The sequence below is a fragment of the Gnatocerus cornutus genome, chromosome 1 (genome assembly GCF_029298725.1).
Source record: "Gnatocerus cornutus isolate USDA-ARS CGAHR chromosome 1, icGnaCorn1.1, whole genome shotgun sequence".
Taxonomy (NCBI): domain Eukaryota; kingdom Metazoa; phylum Arthropoda; class Insecta; order Coleoptera; family Tenebrionidae; genus Gnatocerus; species Gnatocerus cornutus.
The window spans coordinates 31,992,512-32,009,065 of NC_142233.1; the positions used below are offsets into that span (position 1 = coordinate 31,992,512).

General features: G+C 37.9%; 11 protein-coding genes across 13 annotated transcripts; 7 read left to right on the top strand and 4 right to left on the bottom strand.

Moving 5' to 3' along the window:
- Window positions 1–619: 619 nt before the first annotated feature.
- Window positions 620–1,232, top strand: LOC148181770 (uncharacterized). Its single transcript, XM_088039778.1, has 2 exons — window positions 620–887; window positions 939–1,232. Exons 1-2 carry the CDS (start codon window positions 682–684, stop codon window positions 1,168–1,170), a joined length of 438 nt encoding a protein of 145 aa, XP_087895904.1. The 5' UTR covers window positions 620–681; the 3' UTR covers window positions 1,171–1,232.
- Window positions 1,233–1,238: 6 nt separating this feature from the next.
- On the top strand, window positions 1,239–1,983 carry LOC148181771 (uncharacterized). The gene is made up of 3 exons (XM_088039789.1): window positions 1,239–1,364; window positions 1,418–1,622; window positions 1,673–1,983. Exons 2-3 carry the CDS (start codon window positions 1,435–1,437, stop codon window positions 1,902–1,904), a joined length of 420 nt encoding a protein of 139 aa, XP_087895915.1. The 5' UTR covers window positions 1,239–1,364; window positions 1,418–1,434; the 3' UTR covers window positions 1,905–1,983.
- Window positions 1,984–2,020: 37 nt separating this feature from the next.
- LOC148181772 (uncharacterized) lies at window positions 2,021–2,566 on the bottom strand. The gene is made up of 2 exons (XM_088039798.1): window positions 2,391–2,566; window positions 2,021–2,338 (listed from the first exon to the last, which is right to left on the bottom strand). Exons 1-2 carry the CDS (start codon window positions 2,564–2,566, stop codon window positions 2,074–2,076), a joined length of 441 nt encoding a protein of 146 aa, XP_087895924.1. The 3' UTR covers window positions 2,021–2,073.
- A 496-nt stretch (window positions 2,567–3,062) lies between these two features.
- On the top strand, window positions 3,063–3,783 carry LOC148181773 (uncharacterized). Its single transcript, XM_088047488.1, has 2 exons — window positions 3,063–3,354; window positions 3,411–3,783. Exons 1-2 carry the CDS (start codon window positions 3,167–3,169, stop codon window positions 3,640–3,642), a joined length of 420 nt encoding a protein of 139 aa, XP_087903614.1. The 5' UTR covers window positions 3,063–3,166; the 3' UTR covers window positions 3,643–3,783.
- Window positions 3,784–4,081: 298 nt separating this feature from the next.
- Window positions 4,082–5,640, top strand: LOC148181774 (uncharacterized). 2 transcript variants are annotated; one of them, XM_088044144.1, is made up of 3 exons: window positions 4,082–4,809; window positions 4,862–5,087; window positions 5,508–5,633. In XM_088044144.1, exons 1-3 carry the CDS (start codon window positions 4,628–4,630, stop codon window positions 5,589–5,591), a joined length of 492 nt encoding a protein of 163 aa, XP_087900270.1. In that variant the 5' UTR covers window positions 4,082–4,627; the 3' UTR covers window positions 5,592–5,633. The 2 variants fall into 2 exon arrangements, with proteins under 2 accessions (XP_087900270.1, XP_087900272.1); XM_088044146.1 differs by having other exon boundaries at window positions 4,084–4,809; window positions 4,862–5,083; window positions 5,508–5,640.
- Window positions 5,641–5,654: 14 nt separating this feature from the next.
- LOC148181775 (uncharacterized) lies at window positions 5,655–6,495 on the top strand. Its single transcript, XM_088044150.1, has 2 exons — window positions 5,655–6,015; window positions 6,065–6,495. The coding sequence occupies exons 1-2, from the start codon at window positions 5,831–5,833 to the stop codon at window positions 6,294–6,296; spliced, it is 417 nt and encodes a 138-aa protein (XP_087900276.1). The 5' UTR covers window positions 5,655–5,830; the 3' UTR covers window positions 6,297–6,495.
- A 196-nt stretch (window positions 6,496–6,691) lies between these two features.
- Window positions 6,692–7,955, top strand: LOC148181776 (beta/gamma crystallin domain-containing protein 3-like). Its single transcript, XM_088044138.1, has 3 exons — window positions 6,692–6,803; window positions 6,855–7,224; window positions 7,274–7,955. Exons 2-3 carry the CDS (start codon window positions 6,959–6,961, stop codon window positions 7,503–7,505), a joined length of 498 nt encoding a protein of 165 aa, XP_087900264.1. The 5' UTR covers window positions 6,692–6,803; window positions 6,855–6,958; the 3' UTR covers window positions 7,506–7,955.
- Window positions 7,956–8,265: 310 nt separating this feature from the next.
- Window positions 8,266–11,591, top strand: Fem-1 (protein fem-1 homolog B). The gene is made up of 8 exons (XM_088040429.1): window positions 8,266–8,518; window positions 8,573–8,756; window positions 8,924–9,135; window positions 9,183–9,523; window positions 9,976–10,441; window positions 10,489–10,706; window positions 10,758–10,984; window positions 11,035–11,591. Exons 1-8 carry the CDS (start codon window positions 8,393–8,395, stop codon window positions 11,193–11,195), a joined length of 1,935 nt encoding a protein of 644 aa, XP_087896555.1. The 5' UTR covers window positions 8,266–8,392; the 3' UTR covers window positions 11,196–11,591.
- Window positions 11,528–12,534, bottom strand: galla-1 (cytosolic iron-sulfur assembly component galla-1). 2 transcript variants are annotated; one of them, XM_088040447.1, is made up of 5 exons: window positions 12,304–12,534; window positions 12,163–12,228; window positions 12,037–12,116; window positions 11,810–11,993; window positions 11,528–11,762 (listed from the first exon to the last, which is right to left on the bottom strand). In XM_088040447.1, exons 1-5 carry the CDS (start codon window positions 12,323–12,325, stop codon window positions 11,665–11,667), a joined length of 450 nt encoding a protein of 149 aa, XP_087896573.1. In that variant the 5' UTR covers window positions 12,326–12,534; the 3' UTR covers window positions 11,528–11,664. The 2 variants fall into 2 exon arrangements, with proteins under 2 accessions (XP_087896573.1, XP_087896565.1); XM_088040439.1 differs by having other exon boundaries at window positions 12,163–12,534.
- Window positions 12,535–12,770: 236 nt separating this feature from the next.
- LOC148181779 (uncharacterized) lies at window positions 12,771–13,487 on the bottom strand. Its single transcript, XM_088050377.1, has 3 exons — window positions 13,354–13,487; window positions 13,094–13,303; window positions 12,771–13,049 (listed from the first exon to the last, which is right to left on the bottom strand). The coding sequence occupies exons 1-3, from the start codon at window positions 13,485–13,487 to the stop codon at window positions 12,827–12,829; spliced, it is 567 nt and encodes a 188-aa protein (XP_087906503.1). The 3' UTR covers window positions 12,771–12,826.
- Window positions 13,488–14,115: 628 nt separating this feature from the next.
- On the bottom strand, window positions 14,116–15,042 carry LOC148181780 (uncharacterized). Its single transcript, XM_088050389.1, has 5 exons — window positions 14,974–15,042; window positions 14,833–14,838; window positions 14,572–14,783; window positions 14,189–14,520; window positions 14,116–14,129 (listed from the first exon to the last, which is right to left on the bottom strand). Exons 1-5 carry the CDS (start codon window positions 15,040–15,042, stop codon window positions 14,116–14,118), a joined length of 633 nt encoding a protein of 210 aa, XP_087906515.1.
- Window positions 15,043–16,554: the final 1,512 nt, after the last annotated feature.

Sequence of the window (16,554 nt, forward strand, 5' to 3'; positions counted from 1 at the left end):
AACAAAATATTAATTCTAACGCAAAGAACTTTCCAGTTGAATAGCAGTTAAGAGGGTAACTGCCAAAAACAATTTCAGATATGAACACCCCGCTACAACTCTGTTGCTGTCTGCATGTGGCTGCAACTAGCCTTGTTCGATCTTACCCCACGGTTGGACTTACCCCAAGTCACCTTAGCACAAATAAACTACACCTACCAATTAAATTATAAAATTTCAAAAGTTGACTACGACACCACGAAAGATATTTTTAATAAGTACACTTGAAATAATCATCAAATATGCTAAATTACATATTTTGAAAATTAAGGGCCGGTTTGCAGAAACTAAATTAAATCTTTATTTTCGATTCTTTACTTAACATCGACTTATTATGACAGGTGACCGTTTTTCCGCCAATCAAATGTCAGTAACTGTCAAATTAATTGCGTGATTGACTTAATTTCAATTAAATTATTGTGAAAACCGACCCCAAAGACATTCATTTCTATTTGACAATGATTGCTATTCGTTTATTAATTAATTATTATGGTTACTGTCAAGTCAGGATAACATGATAAAAATTATTATCTTATCCCATTTTTTAGAAACCCAATTGAAGATACTTTTATCTGTTTAATATCACCATACGCATTTTATATCAAAACATCAAACAATCGATTTCGGTCGACGTGAACGAAAATGAATCACCACCACCACCATCATTACTGCGACCATCACCATCAACATGGCCGAAGCGCCATCATAAAAAACCCACGAAGTGGTTTAGTGCTCGATGCAAGCGACGACAAAGTAAAACTCCAACATTACGACGGATGTCCAGCTCAATTATGGCAATTTGAAGAATTTACTCCAGGGAGATACATCATCTTAAATCAAGGCAATGGGTAAAAGATTTGTTTCACTTGGTACATAAGAAAACAATTTTTGTTGTACAGGAATGTGTTGGATATAAAAGGAGGTGCAAAAAGTGGACACAAGTTGATAACATTCAGGAGACACGGCGGGGAGAACCAACAATGGTTTATCAACGCCGATAATACCATTTCGAGCGTTGGTGGAGGTTTGGCTATTGATATTTGTAAAGAACATTATAAGCCTGGACATCACTTGATAGCCTTTAAAAATCATGGCGGAGATAACCAGAGATTTAATATCGAATACATCTAATGAGTCACTAATATTTTAGTTCTGTCATTCTAAAAATAATAAATTAGGATTGTTGATTTAGATTTGGAAGTATTAATTTATTATTCACCTACACGATTACTAATAATTGTGGTTATGAAAAAAATGGACTTATCTAGTAATTTTGGCACCCTCCTATCAACGTATAAAATTTCGAAAGTCTGATAACAGACGACGTTTGTACTCAATACTTTTATCAACCTTATCAGCTTATCACAACCCATTTCAGTCAACAAAATCGCGAAAATGAGACGACACCACCACCGGCCCCAACCCAGCCGAAACGCCATTATCCGAAACTTAAGAAGTGGTTTAGTGCTTGATGCAAGCGATTACGTTGTAAAAATCCAGCATTTCAATAGAACTCCATTTCAATTGTGGAAATTTGAAGAATTTAGCCCAGGGAGATACATCATCGTCAATCAAGGCAACGGGTAATTGATTTCTGTTCCTCGGTAGATAAATATCTGATATTGTTACACAGAAAAGTACTAGACATCGAAGAAGGTGCAAAAATAGGACACAAGCTAATCACGTTTCCGAGACATGGTAGAGAAAACCAGCAGTGGTTCTTCAATGCTGATAATACCATCTCGTGTGTTGGTGGAGGTTTAGCTGTGGATATTTGTAAGGAATATTATTCTCCCGGAAATCACTTGATCGCGTTTAGTAATCATGGCGGAGATAACCAGAAGTTTCGCGTTGAGTACTTATAAAATGATTCACTTTTAGATTTAGTTCTACCACTTTTGCATCTGTCATTCTAAAAATAAAAATTACTTTTTTTTAGTTTGATTTCTACAATTTTTAATCGCAATTTTACACATTTGGTACAATTAAAATAGGTAAGTAACAGTAGTATATTGCGGTAGTACCATAAAATATTTATTGCTTGACTTTGCTGATAGCGTTCTTATCAACATACTCGAACTCAAAAAGTTGGTTGGAAGTATTAGCTTGCTCATTAACAACCAACGGAGTACCAGGAGTAAACTCCGAACCATCTGCCTCAACAGTATAATAAGAGTCAGCATTGAGCATGCTTCCATCTGTATAAAACCGCCATTGTTGCGATGCTTCCCCATGTTTTATACCATATACGGTCACCCGAGCTCCCGGGCTCGCTCCATATTCCACATCAATTATAGATCTGACATACAAAGATTTATAAAAAATCATTCAAAAGTACAAGCAAAAATTACTTATTTCCAACATTGGTAATGACAAATTTACCACCATTAATACACTCCATCGTCCAATACTGGGTCGCATCGCCCGTGAATTTTTGAAGAGTTATTTGAAACTCGGAACCGTCAAAAACAAGACCACTTGCGGTGTTTTTGATCAAAAACTGGACTTGATGCTGTTCACAACTCATTTTTGCACTCAATAAATATTTTCAAAAAGTGTTTACCTTTTTATAGGTTTGTGGATAAAGGTTCATTAATTAATTAATTTTTTGAGAAGTGGTTAAAAATAAAAAACGATTAGATCTGGTCCTTTGTTCATTGCATTGTTGCACTTTACTTATCATTAATCTGCCACTTAGGCACCACCTAAATTGAAAAAGATCAAAAAACCTGTCTGATTTTGATCGTTGATGATAATGATAATAATAAAAATGAGTCAAACAAAAATAAATTTGAAGAAAATTAAAACATAAAGAAATACTTTCAGTAATAAGTAGAAGTACGGCTTTTTTACCATTTTTCAACACTGTTTTTAACCACTTATTATTATTATGTTTACAAAGATGATAAATTAAAACAAAAATTGAGATAAGAAATAGAAAAAAGATCTTGGAAATTTTCATGTGTATCGCTAATGTCATGACATTTGTCCTTAGTAATTTCATTTAAATAGATTTATATCGCTTGGACTTACCATCCCTATTTATGTCATTAATCGGCGTGTTATATAAAGCAAGACATTCGCTAAATTGATCAGATTCAGCTAAATTGACTTCTATCCTTCGAAAATGAGTTGTTGTTGTTGTTGTTGCACCAAAAGGAACAACTTCATTATTAGAAACCCAAAAAGTAATCTAGTTCTGGACGCTAAAGGTAATATTGTAAAATTACAACATTATAATGAATGTGCAACTCAGCTATGGCAGTTTGAAGAATTTGTTCCCGGAAAATACCTCATTGTTAATAAGAGTAACGGGTAAGAACTTTATAACCTTGGTGTATAAATAACTGTCATCGTTTTTTGTTATCCAGAGAAGCGCTAGATATAGAAGGAGGTTCTGGTCATGGAAAAACCTTGATCACTTATCCGAAACATGGTAGAATAAACCAACTATGGTGGATCCATGATGATAATACTATTGGCAATGTTGGTGGAAACCTCGTTGTGGATATTTTTGGCAAAATATATAATACTGGAAATCGCCTGATAGCGTTTGAGAAACATGGGAAAGATAACCAAAAGTTTTATATTCAGTGCACATAGTTATCGTACAATTATTAAATTACAAAGCCTGGTTACACTCTGATTCAGTCATTACAAATTTGAAATTTCAATTTTAGTTAAGTAGGTATACAAATGTGTTTTGGTATATTTTAATTATTAATAAACTCGCATTGATTTGAATGACTGTGTTTTCTAAAAATGCTAGTTTTGAATCGTCGTTTTAAATCACCTTTAGAATTCGTCCTCAAATGTCAAAAATTCGATAATAGTTATTTTCGCGAACAAAAAAAATCCGACTCAAACGAAGAAAATTTTTCAATTTTTGATTTTTGACCATAACTCGTAAACTATTTGTCTGATAGATCTCAAATTTGGCCACTAGATAGATTTTGAGCTCCTCTTTCGACTGATGTATCTATAATTCAATGCTATTAAACGTCGTTTTCATTTTGAAAACATTGATTGAAAATCACCCTAAAATGATGTTTTCAAAACAGTTTTGGCCAATACCTCGTTTTTTCATTAAGCAAACAAATTTGGGTCTCATTTTACGCAGAATTCAAAAACATGATACTTTTTTAACATTTGTCAATAAATAACCGAGTTATGGCCGTTTGAAATTTTGGATTGTCGCCAGAGGGTTTTTGACGGTTCAAAACAATTCGTGCTCGATATCTCGGAAACTATTTCAGATATTGAGATGCCGTGTACGCCGTCGTTTTTCTCGCGATTTTTTACATAAAAATATTTCTTTGATTTTTCTAAAACTATGCCAAACTTCCGATATCTCGCTTATTTTTTAGAGTAAACTTGCATAATTAAGGCTAATTTTACGCAAAAGTTTAGTTTCTATATACGGGCCCCAATTCCATGTACATATAAGGCTGTTTTAAAGAAGACCGTCCGTTTTCATTCGAAAAAACTTTAATAAAATTTGCAAAGTGAAATTACCTATGCAACCCAATATACAACATAAATCTGCACAAACTTTCTTCATGCTAAATTCAACATTAGCTCTCCAACAATGAGTTATTGTGGTTCTCCCAGAAGAAAAACCTTTGTTATTAGAAACCCAAAAACCAGTATGGTTCTTGATAGCAGTGACTATGTCGTAAAACTCCAACATTACAACGGACGCCCAACTCAATTTTGGCAACTGGAAGAAATGGCTCCCGGCAAATATTTCATTGTCAATCAGAGCAATGGGTAATCAATTGACCTTAGATGCACAAAAAACTGTCGTTTTTTTCTTTTTCAGGAATGTGCTAGATATAGAAGGAGGTGTAGGAAACGGACACAAGTTGATCACGTATCCGAAACATGGAGGAGAGAATCAACTGTGGTGGTTCGATCCTGATGGTACTATCAGTATTGCTAGCAGAAATCTAGTTGTGGACATCCACGCAGGAAAAATTTTTGTTGGAAACCACGTAATCGCGTATGAGAAACACGGCGGAGATAACCAGAAGTTTTGTGTTGAGTATGTGAGTCTAAAAAAAAATTATGTCAAGAAAGCTTTAATTTTTTTTTCATGTGGCTTAGCCTGTTGTCTATAGATTTTGACATTTGATGTATAAAAAAATGTTTTTCTGAGCAACCAGATTCTTGAAAATGTTAGATTTTGCCTGTTTTACCAGTGGCGGCTCATGATTTTGGGGGGCATACCCATCAGCCAGTATTGTATGTTTATTTATTAAGTAAAGTAGAATCACTTTCAACGTCTCTATACCCAGATAAACAGTGCGTCTGTAACATTAGATTTTTGTATCTTTTTGAAATGTATATTTTAGTAAATATAGGTATAACACAGCAATAAAAAAATGTAAAATCAATAATAAAATATTAATAATAATAAACTATTGCAGACATGCCTATCAAATGCATCCTCCATTAATTTTTTTCAGTGTACTTTCACCTTGGCTGCGGCGCCAATTGTAACGCCACTGCTTCCGGGCATCTGCGTATTGGACACAATATTAATTATCTAATTCATTACCACACACCACACGTAGCCTTCAACTTTAAATAGTAAAATACAAGTGTTTCCAAGTGCCTAAACTTCTATTTAACCCCCGAAATTCCACAAAAATCCACTTGCACTTTTGGCAAGTGCGCCAAATTCCAAGTCCCCTCCTTCAGCGAAAACCTTGAAATTGCGATTCACATAAAGATACAAATACACTAAACAAGGTCGTAGTGCCAGTTATAGTTACATAACACTACAACGATGAGCAACGCGTTCCATCATCAACCGGGAAGAAGAGCAACAATCAGAAATATCCGGACTGGAATGTGCTTGGATGGTTCCGGTGAAGACGTCACTTTGGAGTACTACACCGGCGCTCCGGCTCAGTTATGGACATTCGAACCAGTTGGAGGAAATAAGTATATGATAAAGAATTGTGATCACGGGTAAAGTCAATCTATTGGTAATTGAACTGTATTGATTGGTTGATTGCAGGGACGTGTTGGATATAGAAGGAGGAGCTGATTCTGGAGCTCCTATAATCACGTATGAAGCACATGGGGGTATCAACCAACAATGGCAAATTAATCCAGACCATACCATCACGAGTGCTGCTGGGAATATAGCGATCGATATTTTTGAAGGGAAAGTCTTTCCAGGGCAGGTTTTCATTGCGTATGAACGGCATGGACGCCACAACCAGCAATTCACGATTCAGTACCAGTAGATATTAGGAAGTTAATTGATATTTTCCTGCACTGTGCCTCACGTGGAAAGCATTAAATTTGTGCCTAGTCGCTTCCGGTGGTATTTAACTGTATATTTGATTTTTTATATTTTTATATTTACATGTAATTGTTAACACGTTTTGCTGCTAATATTTTTATTTTTGTATTTTACGCAATATATCCAGTTTTTAATATGTGCTTATTGCATTATTATTTGTCTATTCCCCAAACCATAAATAATAACATAAAACAATGGTTTTTGAATTATAATTTAGTTGGTAGCTCTGATAATTTATACTTGAGAGAGTTACCAACTTAAAATAATCCAAAGATATGCCTCTTTCAGCTCAAAAACTGGCTCGAATGGTTTCGAGACAGTTTTCAAACTGAATCCCTTCCACCGCCGCCACTGTCTCTGGACGTCTGCGTACTATTTATCACAGTTTAATTCGTCAACCACTTCCATTAGCCAAATTCCACATAATTGTTCCTAGACCAGTGTCCACGTAAGTAAACACGACGTCCTCCCTATTGCATAACAATAACTTTTTTTACAGCCACACCTACACCCCATTTTTACCAAAACCGTGCCTTATAGCCTGGCCTTGAAGTGTCGGTTAACCAAAAAACAAGGTCAATAGTGCCATTTTATTCCGTTAAAATGAACTACGGATTTCAACAGCCGCCGCCGTACCAACCGGGGGCTTTAGATGGTGGGTACCAACCATCTGCGCCGCCCCCGTACCATCCTCAGCAACCACCACCAGGGGGGCAGTGCGCTATTATAAGAAACGCCACAACTGGGCTGTGTATGGATGCGACTGAGTATGATGTTAAAGTACAGCAGTATAATGGGTCTCCTTGTCAGCAGTGGATTTTGGAGCCCATTGGAGGGAATAAGTTTATTTTGAGAAACAGAGGCAATGGGTAAGATGGTGGTTAATGAAGTGATGAGTCATTATTCTGTGGTTGTTAGAGCCGTGCTGGATATAGAGGGAGGCCCCGATTGTGGCGCCCATTTGATCACTTATGAGGGACATGGAGGTATCAATCAGCAGTGGTACATCAACCCAGACCGTACCATCACCAGTGCAGCTGGAGACTTAGCTATCGATATTAATGACGGGAATTGCTACCCTGGACAATTTCTAATAGCTTACGATAGACATGGGGGCCCTAACCAGCAGTTCACACTACAGTACCAATAAGGAGCAAGTACATCAAGTTGGCGTTCAAAGATTATTAATATTTGATATTAAATTTATACATGTTATAGCTAGGTTTGTGTCAAGTGGAAAATAATTAACTGCGTACTTACCGTTTGCTTTCCCGGGGCAGATTTCACTGTTTATTTCACTACTTTTCACATTTTTTCAACAATAGCACGCACTAATGTCATTTGTTTAAAATTCGCGTTCGCGTACTACCAACCTTTGGTGATTTTTTCATCGATTTCCCTAGATTTGACGCAAACCGTAGAGGAAGTTGCACTGATATGCCTTAAATACGCGTTTTTTGTAAGTCTATGTAAAGTGTTGCGCTATTAAATATTTTGTTATTGTTAGTTGTAAGGAAAACGCCGCCACCGGGGCTGTGGGCGGCTATATTTTTCCCTGTGTATTTGGGGATTTTCCATAATAAAGTGTTCAAATATTTTACACGTGGTTTAAATAAATCCCATCGTTAAATTGATTTATTGCCAAAAATTATTTAAATATACAAATGTGGCGGTCATGTGACTTTCTGCGTCGGAGCTTCAGATTCCACTGGACTTCTTCGTCAGTGAACGGCCGCTTCCCATTGGTGCAATTTTTTAAAATACTCCGGGAATAAATTTAGAAGCTTTTTCGCCAGAATTTAAAAGACGTTTCGCGGAAATACTCCAACATTTGATTTGAATACGGAAGCAGATAGAGGCACTTGACTGATTACGATAAGAAAACAAAACTTGTTTGCGATGCAAGTCAAGTGGGATCCGGAGTTTCACTCTCTCGTGAAGATAGCTGACAGCAGACCCGTGCTCCTACGTCAAACCCGAGTCGCAGTCTCGTCAGTTCAAAATAGAACTTCGCGAACAATGTGTTGAAAGTGTACAATGCAAGAACCTCGCGAACACATGAAAAATCGCGTTTATTTTGCCGCAAAGGACGGCATGCCCATTGTCCTCTACGCTCTTCTCGTGGGGGCCAACAAACAAGAAGTCGAAGAAATCCTGAATGAGGTAAACTTTCATAGTCTCCCCCATGGAAACTGGATAAATTTAACTCGTTTATAGAAATTCGTGGAGGACGACGGACAGGAGTGTACCCCCTTGATTGCGGCGGCCCGTCAGGGACAAGACAGGGTCTTACGGATGCTCCTCGCCAAGTTTCAACCCGACTTAGAAACAGAAGGAACTGTCAAGTTTGATGGATTTGTGATCGAGGGGGCGAGCGCTCTATGGTGCGCCGCGTGTGCAGGTAAAAAGGGCCCCCCATAGTTGTGTGCAAGTCATGGAGTCCAAAGAGCTGAGTTGAGTCTGATTCATTCATAACCTCAATCTTTGACAGTTCAAGTCATTGGCCAAAAATAGCTAAAATGGGGCGCCAGTCATGGTGTTGTTTATACAGTCATGTTTTCCATTTAGGTCACCTCAACGTGGTAAAAACACTGGTCAAAGCGGGGGCTGATGTCAACCACCCCACGAAATCGAATTCTACTCCCTTGCGCGCCGCCTGTTTCGACGGCCGTTTGGACATCGTCAAGTACCTGACTTTTCACCGCGCTGATATCAATATAGCTAATAAGTACAACAACACCTGTCTCATGATTGCCGCCTACAAAGGCCACCTGGACGTCGTAAGTCACTGGAGCCCCCTTTTCATAACCGTTCAGTGTGGTTTTAGGTGAGTTTCCTCCTCGAAAACGGTGCTAACCTCAACGAGAAAGCCTTATGCGGCGCCACCGCCCTCCACTTCGCCGCCGAGTGCGGCCACCTCCCCGTAGTCAAAGAATTACTCAAATACAACGCCGCCTTCACCACCAACGACGCGGGGATGACGCCCATCAAAGCCGCCGCCGAAAGAACCAGATGCGAAGTCGTTGAGTTCCTCGTAGAACAACCTGATATCAGTAAAGAAGAACAAATTGAAGCCCTGGAATTGTTGGGGGCGTCGTATGCCAACGATAAGGAGAATTACGACGTCGTCATGGCTTATAAGTATTTGCACAGATCTATGGCACTGAGGTGAGTCAAACAAAGAAAATTCCGCATCGGAAATAAAATTTATGAAATAAACAGAGCCGGCGCTATTTTTGGGACACAAGGTGAATGTTAGAGGTTTGAAAGAAATTGAGCGTTTTGCGTTTAATGGAATACTAAAAATAGGAATTTCGTATGGGTTAAAATAAGTGGGATAGTTTTGGCAGTGGCGTAACGGGAGAGTGGGCGGCGGGGTGGGAAACGATGAACCCGGAAGACCGAATATTTTGCGAATATTGACGCAGTACCATGTAAAAAAATAAAAAGGAATTTTCGCATTGTTGCGCCACTGGTGCCCCCTTGCCCCGATCGCTTTTTCATTACACGCGTCCCACGTGGCCACGTGTCCCCGCCGTTGTGCAATAAATTCCAAAAGTAGTATTGACATCCTGCCAATCTCCTTTCAATCGAAACTAAGAATATCTTTTCCTTTGCAGGTACAGTGACCCCGACAGCCCCATTAGGAAAAAACTCATCACCCCCATCCCAGCTTACGAGCATTGGGTCGAAACTCAAACCCTTTACGAGTTGGAGGCGATCCAGCACAACCACAACTCCATCCACATGGAAGCGTTGACTATAAGAGAAAGGATCTTAGGGGCGCAGAACCCCGAGGTCCCCCATCCTGTGATATACCGAGGGGCGGTGTTCGCCGACAACGCTCGCTTTGAAAGATGTCTAGAACTGTGGTTGCACGCCTTGCGACTCCGGCAAAAGAACCACATTTCGGTGGTTAAAGACTTGCTGAGATTCGCTCAGGTGTTTTCTCAGATGTTGCACGTAAATGTCAAGGTCACCTACGACCACGTGGTGCAGGTGTTGTCGGCGGCCATCACGGAGTTGGAGAGGAATAAGTTTAAGTTAACGAAACCGGGGCCGAAGGACGATCCAGAGACTGTGATGGTAAATACTGAGCTTTTGAAATGCAGAAACTATCAGTGACGTTTCAGGAAGAAATGGAGAGCAACTTGACCACCACGCTATATCTCATTACTATTCTAACAAAGTTTATTAAAGACTGCTCGGAAGAGGAACGTTTCAACGTGAATCGGATGGTGTTCACGCTGACTCAGCTCCAGGTCACTCTCAGAGACGGTCAAACGCTGCTTCATCTAGCGTGCAATGCCGAGACTCCAGTCGATGACTTCCACACCAACGACGTCTGCAAGTAAGCTGTGGAAACAAAACATTCCGACAGCCGTCACTTTAAAAATTTTAGATTTCCGTGTGCAGAGACGACTCGTCTCCTCATAAAATGTGGGGCCGACGTCAACGCCATGGATTATGACAGAAACACGCCCCTGCACGTAATTGTCAATTATCACAAATCAATCTCAGATTTCTTGACGATACACTCGATAATCACGGATCTGACAGAAGCAGGGGCGCACTTAGACTGTGTTAATAAGCGAGGCGAGACGCCGCTCGAGTCGTCCGCAACAGGTAGTAAGTGATCGTTGTTCACTTGTCTCCCAATCACTCATTGTTGCCAACAGGTGTAGCCGAAATCATCCTCAAGACTCAGATGAAACTAAGTCTGAAATGCATCGCTGCCAACGCCGTCAAACATCACAGACTCACTTATCAAGGACAAGTTCCCGAAGCGCTCGAATCGTTTATCGAGTTGCACGGGCCGGGGATTGTCAAAAAAGCCTAGTCATTTGTTTTGATGTTTAGTGTAAGGTCTTATTTACGAGTGGGCGTGAGTGATTTTCCACAGCCTAGCCGAATGTGGAAATTTTTCGTCCACTCAATAATTTTAAGCAAATTATTTTTGCGATTTGCCAATTGGTTTTTGAGACTGCTAAATAGGATTTTTTATGGGAGGGTCCAACCTCGAATTTGTTATTTTTGTAAGGAATTTAGCCGAACGTCTCTGCTTGCAATTTAACTAACTTTGTGATTTCTAAATTATGGCTCTCTGATTGAGAAATTGTATAATATTGTAGATACGACAAGATGGTGCATAATGGAGTAGAAAAAGAGATATTTATATTTTAAATTATGTATTTTTTCTATTTTTTAAATAAACGAAAGTGTGATAACTGTTTTACCGACCGTTTCAAGGCCGCCGTAGGCGGCATATTCAAAATCTATCTCCTGCTACTAAAATCAGTTTTTCGAATTCAGTCTTCTTCAGTAATACAAGTCTCGACCATCTCCTTCAAATTGGGGTTTTCCATGGCCGCTGCTATCCTCTCCTTGTCATTGATCTGTTTATTAACTACAACAGCCCTTTTTATCCCACGCCACCCCAATTTCTGACCTTACTTTCATGCTCTGTGGTGTGGGCCCCCTCTTTGATATAAATATCCAATTTAATTTGATACGGAATAGATCTCTCTAATTTTATCCTAATACAAAGTCCAATTAACGTAGCTAAAGAGCAATGGGGCACAGTTGGATTAAATTCGACCCGCACCACGCTAACATCCCCTGAAGTGCGTTCCCTAACCTAAAACACCCTCAAATTTTGTCTTTCAAACAGTAAAAGTCACCTCCACGCCGTCTTCATACACAACATTAAGCTCCTCCAAAGTGTTGGGCTTCTCTGGGTCTCTAATCGTACGAATTAAATCTAAAACTTTGAAATGACAATGGGGGTTATTTCGGACACGACCTACCATAAACAGTGTACTTTAACTCAGTGTCATCCTGACTCAGCTCTTTGGTTTCCCTCTTGGGACTGTCTGTTTGTTTTTTCCGGAAAAGTGATAAAAACATGTTAGGAACAAGAATTGTAGGTTAGGATCAGCTGTTCTAACCTTCATAATCCGGATTTGGCATTTCGATGGGGGCACCAGTAAAACCTTAATTTGTCACTGTTTTAATTACGAAATCACCTTTGATATGTGCGAGGTCATCGCTGCCAACAACGAAGTGTGCTATCAAGACTTTCTTTCATTTTGATAAATCTGAGAGTTTATCGATTTTTACGATAAGGGGACGAAAATTTTAGATGAGTAAATAAAAAATCTGTGTTATCTGTTGTTTTAAGAGTATGAAATTCGAAAAACAAAGTGTGCGGTTTTGGCGTTTGGAACAGGGTTGAAAGAAACCAGTAAATATTTCCAGGGTTGTATCTTAAACTATGGGGGCCCCACCTATCACAGGGAACGAAATTTGAAGAAAAAAAGATGTTTGGGCTATTTTAAAAAAATGCGCTCTTGTGGCGCCCTCTGTTGCTTTGATGCGCCTTGCCAAGCGCGCTATTTTCTAATAATCCACACTGTAATATCAAACAAATCTAATTTATTTACTCGAACACCCAAAATAAAACATTTTCTTCTAACGCCCGTAACAAAAACTACAACAGTGACAACTCAGTTGGAATTTTTCCTCTCCGCCTTCCTCCACCACGAGTCTTCTGTCCTCAGCACCGAGCGTCAAGTTTTTGGCACCACCAGCACTTACAATGGTCCCATCAGAGTTGATGTACCATTTATAGGTCGCATTTTTGCCAATGAACCTCGACACCGTGACATTGTGCCCTTCCTCCACCAAGAAACACCTGCAAAAAAGTTATATTTGGCAGACAGTAATATCGTTACTTGCCTATTAAAGGAGATTATGGAAAAAGTCCCATCGCAATGATGGTTGAGAGTCCAGAGCTGAGTTTCGCTTCGGGTGAAATTCTGCAGGACCACCTCTGTGTTGTTAACGGTGAGGGCCAAATCGGAAAACTTTACGACTGTGTAGGGGTTGTAACAATAGGAGGAGTAAGCTTGAGCGTATAACACTGCTCCGAGTGTTACGAAAAAGAAGCTGAAAGAGTTTTTTTCGGTTATGTAATAGAGAAGAATTGGAAAACTTACAAGAAAAGTGTGTTTGTACAAGTCATGGTGACAAATGTGGAGGCCAAGTCCTTGCAAGAGTCACATTTCAGAAAAATTGAGGCGATAAACTTGTTATTAATAAGTTTATCAATTTGAATTTGCGAAATTAGCATGTAAAAAGATCAAATAAGCAGATTGAGGCAGTTTGGAGTAGTAGCAAAGATTTTTGAAAAAACTGAGTTTGGTAGGCCTTGAATTTAACCACATGTTGGTAGTCTTGTAATAATGACATCACTGATTAACCTCAAAGTGTTAAAAAGATGTTTTAAAAGACAGGCAAGGTCTACCAACGTATCGATCCAACACCTAGCAACTTTTTTTTGTGTATTTTAAACATTAAACTAATAAATTGCTTATTTCTATCGATATCTAATCAAACAATGACTTATTGTGGACTGAATTTGACAAAAGATGTGACTAATTGGGATTTGATTAGTTAAATTAGAACAATAGTAAGGTGGAGGCAACAATAATATGAAATTCGTTTATAAGCCTCAGGGAAAAAATAAGAAAAAAAATTGTAATTTTTGGGAGGTAGCGGAGACAGCGTAGGCATAAAAAATTAATTGTAAAGACCGGGAGCAAAAAATGTATATTTTTAACACCTTCGTTTGCGTTTATAACACTTGTAACAGAACGTAAAAAGACTTATTATTCTTCTTCGTACGTTTGACTTCTTAAATTGTTTAATTTAGCTCAAAATCGTGCTTAATATTTAAAGAAAAAAAAAGGTTTTCGTTATTATGTTGTATAATCTTTATTAATGCCAAATTATAAGTATTTTTTCATTGTGAAACCTTTAAAATTTACTAACACAAATTATCGTCATCCTGAGCAGCAGGTGCGGATCTAGGTCTGGCTTGTTCTTCAGCTTCAGGCTTCTTTACTGGAGCTTCGTGTTCAAGATCGTCATCGTCACCCCAGAAGCTCTCCTTTTTGATCTTGATGAACTGGAAATTTTGGTTGACGTGGCCAGTCCACGTCGTCAACTTCAAGGAGTCGTCAGTCGCTTGAAGACTCATTACTGGGTTACTAGCTGTAATGACAGACCCACTTCCGTAAAGGAAGAACCGTTGCTTGCTATCACGGAAGTCTTCTCTCGGTTGAAGAGCGACCGCTGATTCTCCTACTCTGGTCAACGCGAGTCTAAAAAAATCATCTCAGTCATAAAAATAGAAAAAAACGATGGCCTCAAACCCTGAATTGGAGTCCTCCAGGACAAATTGTCCGTTGTGGTACTCGATAAGTCTCCACGAACGACTGGGGCGAGTTACAAAGGCGATAGTTCCATCTTTGGGCTCAATGTAAAGACCTCTTTGGTGTTGTTCGATGAGGTAAGTTCCGGTTAAAGGTTTAGAACGAATCGCGGCCTCGATGGTCACAGAAACGGCCGTGAGAAGAAGAAGACACTGCAATCTTAAATAGAATTAATTTGGGTCGTTTCTGGAAAAGACGTACCTGTGACTGGACATTCTTACAACAAATTAGACCCACCACTTCGACTGTTGTTTATATAAACGCGCACCCATGAAAATTGTTATTAATTCAGACCCACGTAAACTGTTATAGGGAAATCATTAAATTCATTAAATTGGATACTATTGTAAAATCTAGTTTTTCGGCCCATTGGTAATCAATAATCGGTGTCATAGTAATTACAGGATGCATGGGTGAGTCAATATAAATCTCTTTTTGTTTCTTCGCACTAGAGAAGAAAATTAACACAAACTTTATGATATGTGTAATAAAGTATTCAAGTCGATTTTCAGGGCATTTGGCAAGTTGTAAATCCGATTCTACGGTCGTAGAAATTTCCACACTTTTTAATTTTTATTTTATCGGATAATAAATTCTGGGCATTTTGCACTGTTTAAAGATACTATGTTGGGAAATTATGGTCCTTAGAGACACAGTTGTAATGGTTTATGGGAAACCCCAAACCACAAATCCACAAATGTAGGTAAAGATCTACGTATTTAAACAATTGGTTACGAGCCTACACAAACTAGTGCGGCCCTGGAATACATAAATATACCAGTTTATGGTCTAAACTTATTTACCTTAACTGTTCAAAAAGCTAATCAAAAGAATTTATAGATTTTGGAAATTTTGGAAAACATACGTTGAGTTTAACTATACGTCAGTTTTACTGCAGAGAATTTTCTGAAAAGGGTAAGTTAGATATCTGTAGTGGATACATGTTAATTTTGTTTAATAGATGGCTCTACAAGTAACTGCCAAATTTTTTATTAATCGAAAAATATCATGATAAATAGTTATAATAAAATAGGAGTACATACTTGCTAAATTATCATGATGAAAAACATAAAGTTATAATAAAATAGAAGTACTTGCTAATTTGCACTGAAAATAGCAAAAACAAGTTTTTTATTGATACTCCCACCATTTTGTAATAATTTGACAAATGAGACAAATGTGACAGAGAGTTTTAAAAAATTAGCTTTGAGCAGCATTTTAAATTAGGCGCCTACAAAAAATGTCTGCAGGAAAAATGATGTATAGAGCATTGTACCATTTCCAATTTAGTACTGGTAATAAATCAATTTTTAATGCGAATTATTGCAACAACAATAGAACTGATGTAATCGAGTCGATGAAGAGTGAAATTGATTAATTGTTTAATTAATTTTAGTTTAAATTTTGATTAAATTATTTAATTTATTATAATTATTAAAGTAGGTTATGTTTGTGTTTTCATTTAGAACAAGTATTTAAAAAGCTTTATTCTCAATAGTGTTTTGCTTACTTTTTAACAAAAAAATAGAATTTGAAAAGATTTTATGATGGATTTTACAGAATCTGGCCAATCTTGGAGAATCCTAAAACAGCCAAAGAAATTTAAAGTAGGTACCATATTATCTTCAAAAGTTCGAATAGCTCTCATGCTAAAGTTAAAATAAAAAAATGCAAAAAACTCTTAAAAAAAACATTGTTACTTCGGCAATTTTGGCATTACTAGAATGAAATTTAAAGAAGTTTCTATTTTTGATACATTTATTAATTTGATTATATTGCATACTCTTAGAACAAAAAAAAATTAAATTTTATTTTCTGAATGAGCAAAATTTTGACAATATTACAACGAAATTTAGAGACGTTACTATTCTTAATATATTTATTACTTCTGGTAAGTTGCATAGTTCCAGACCAGGAAGGAAC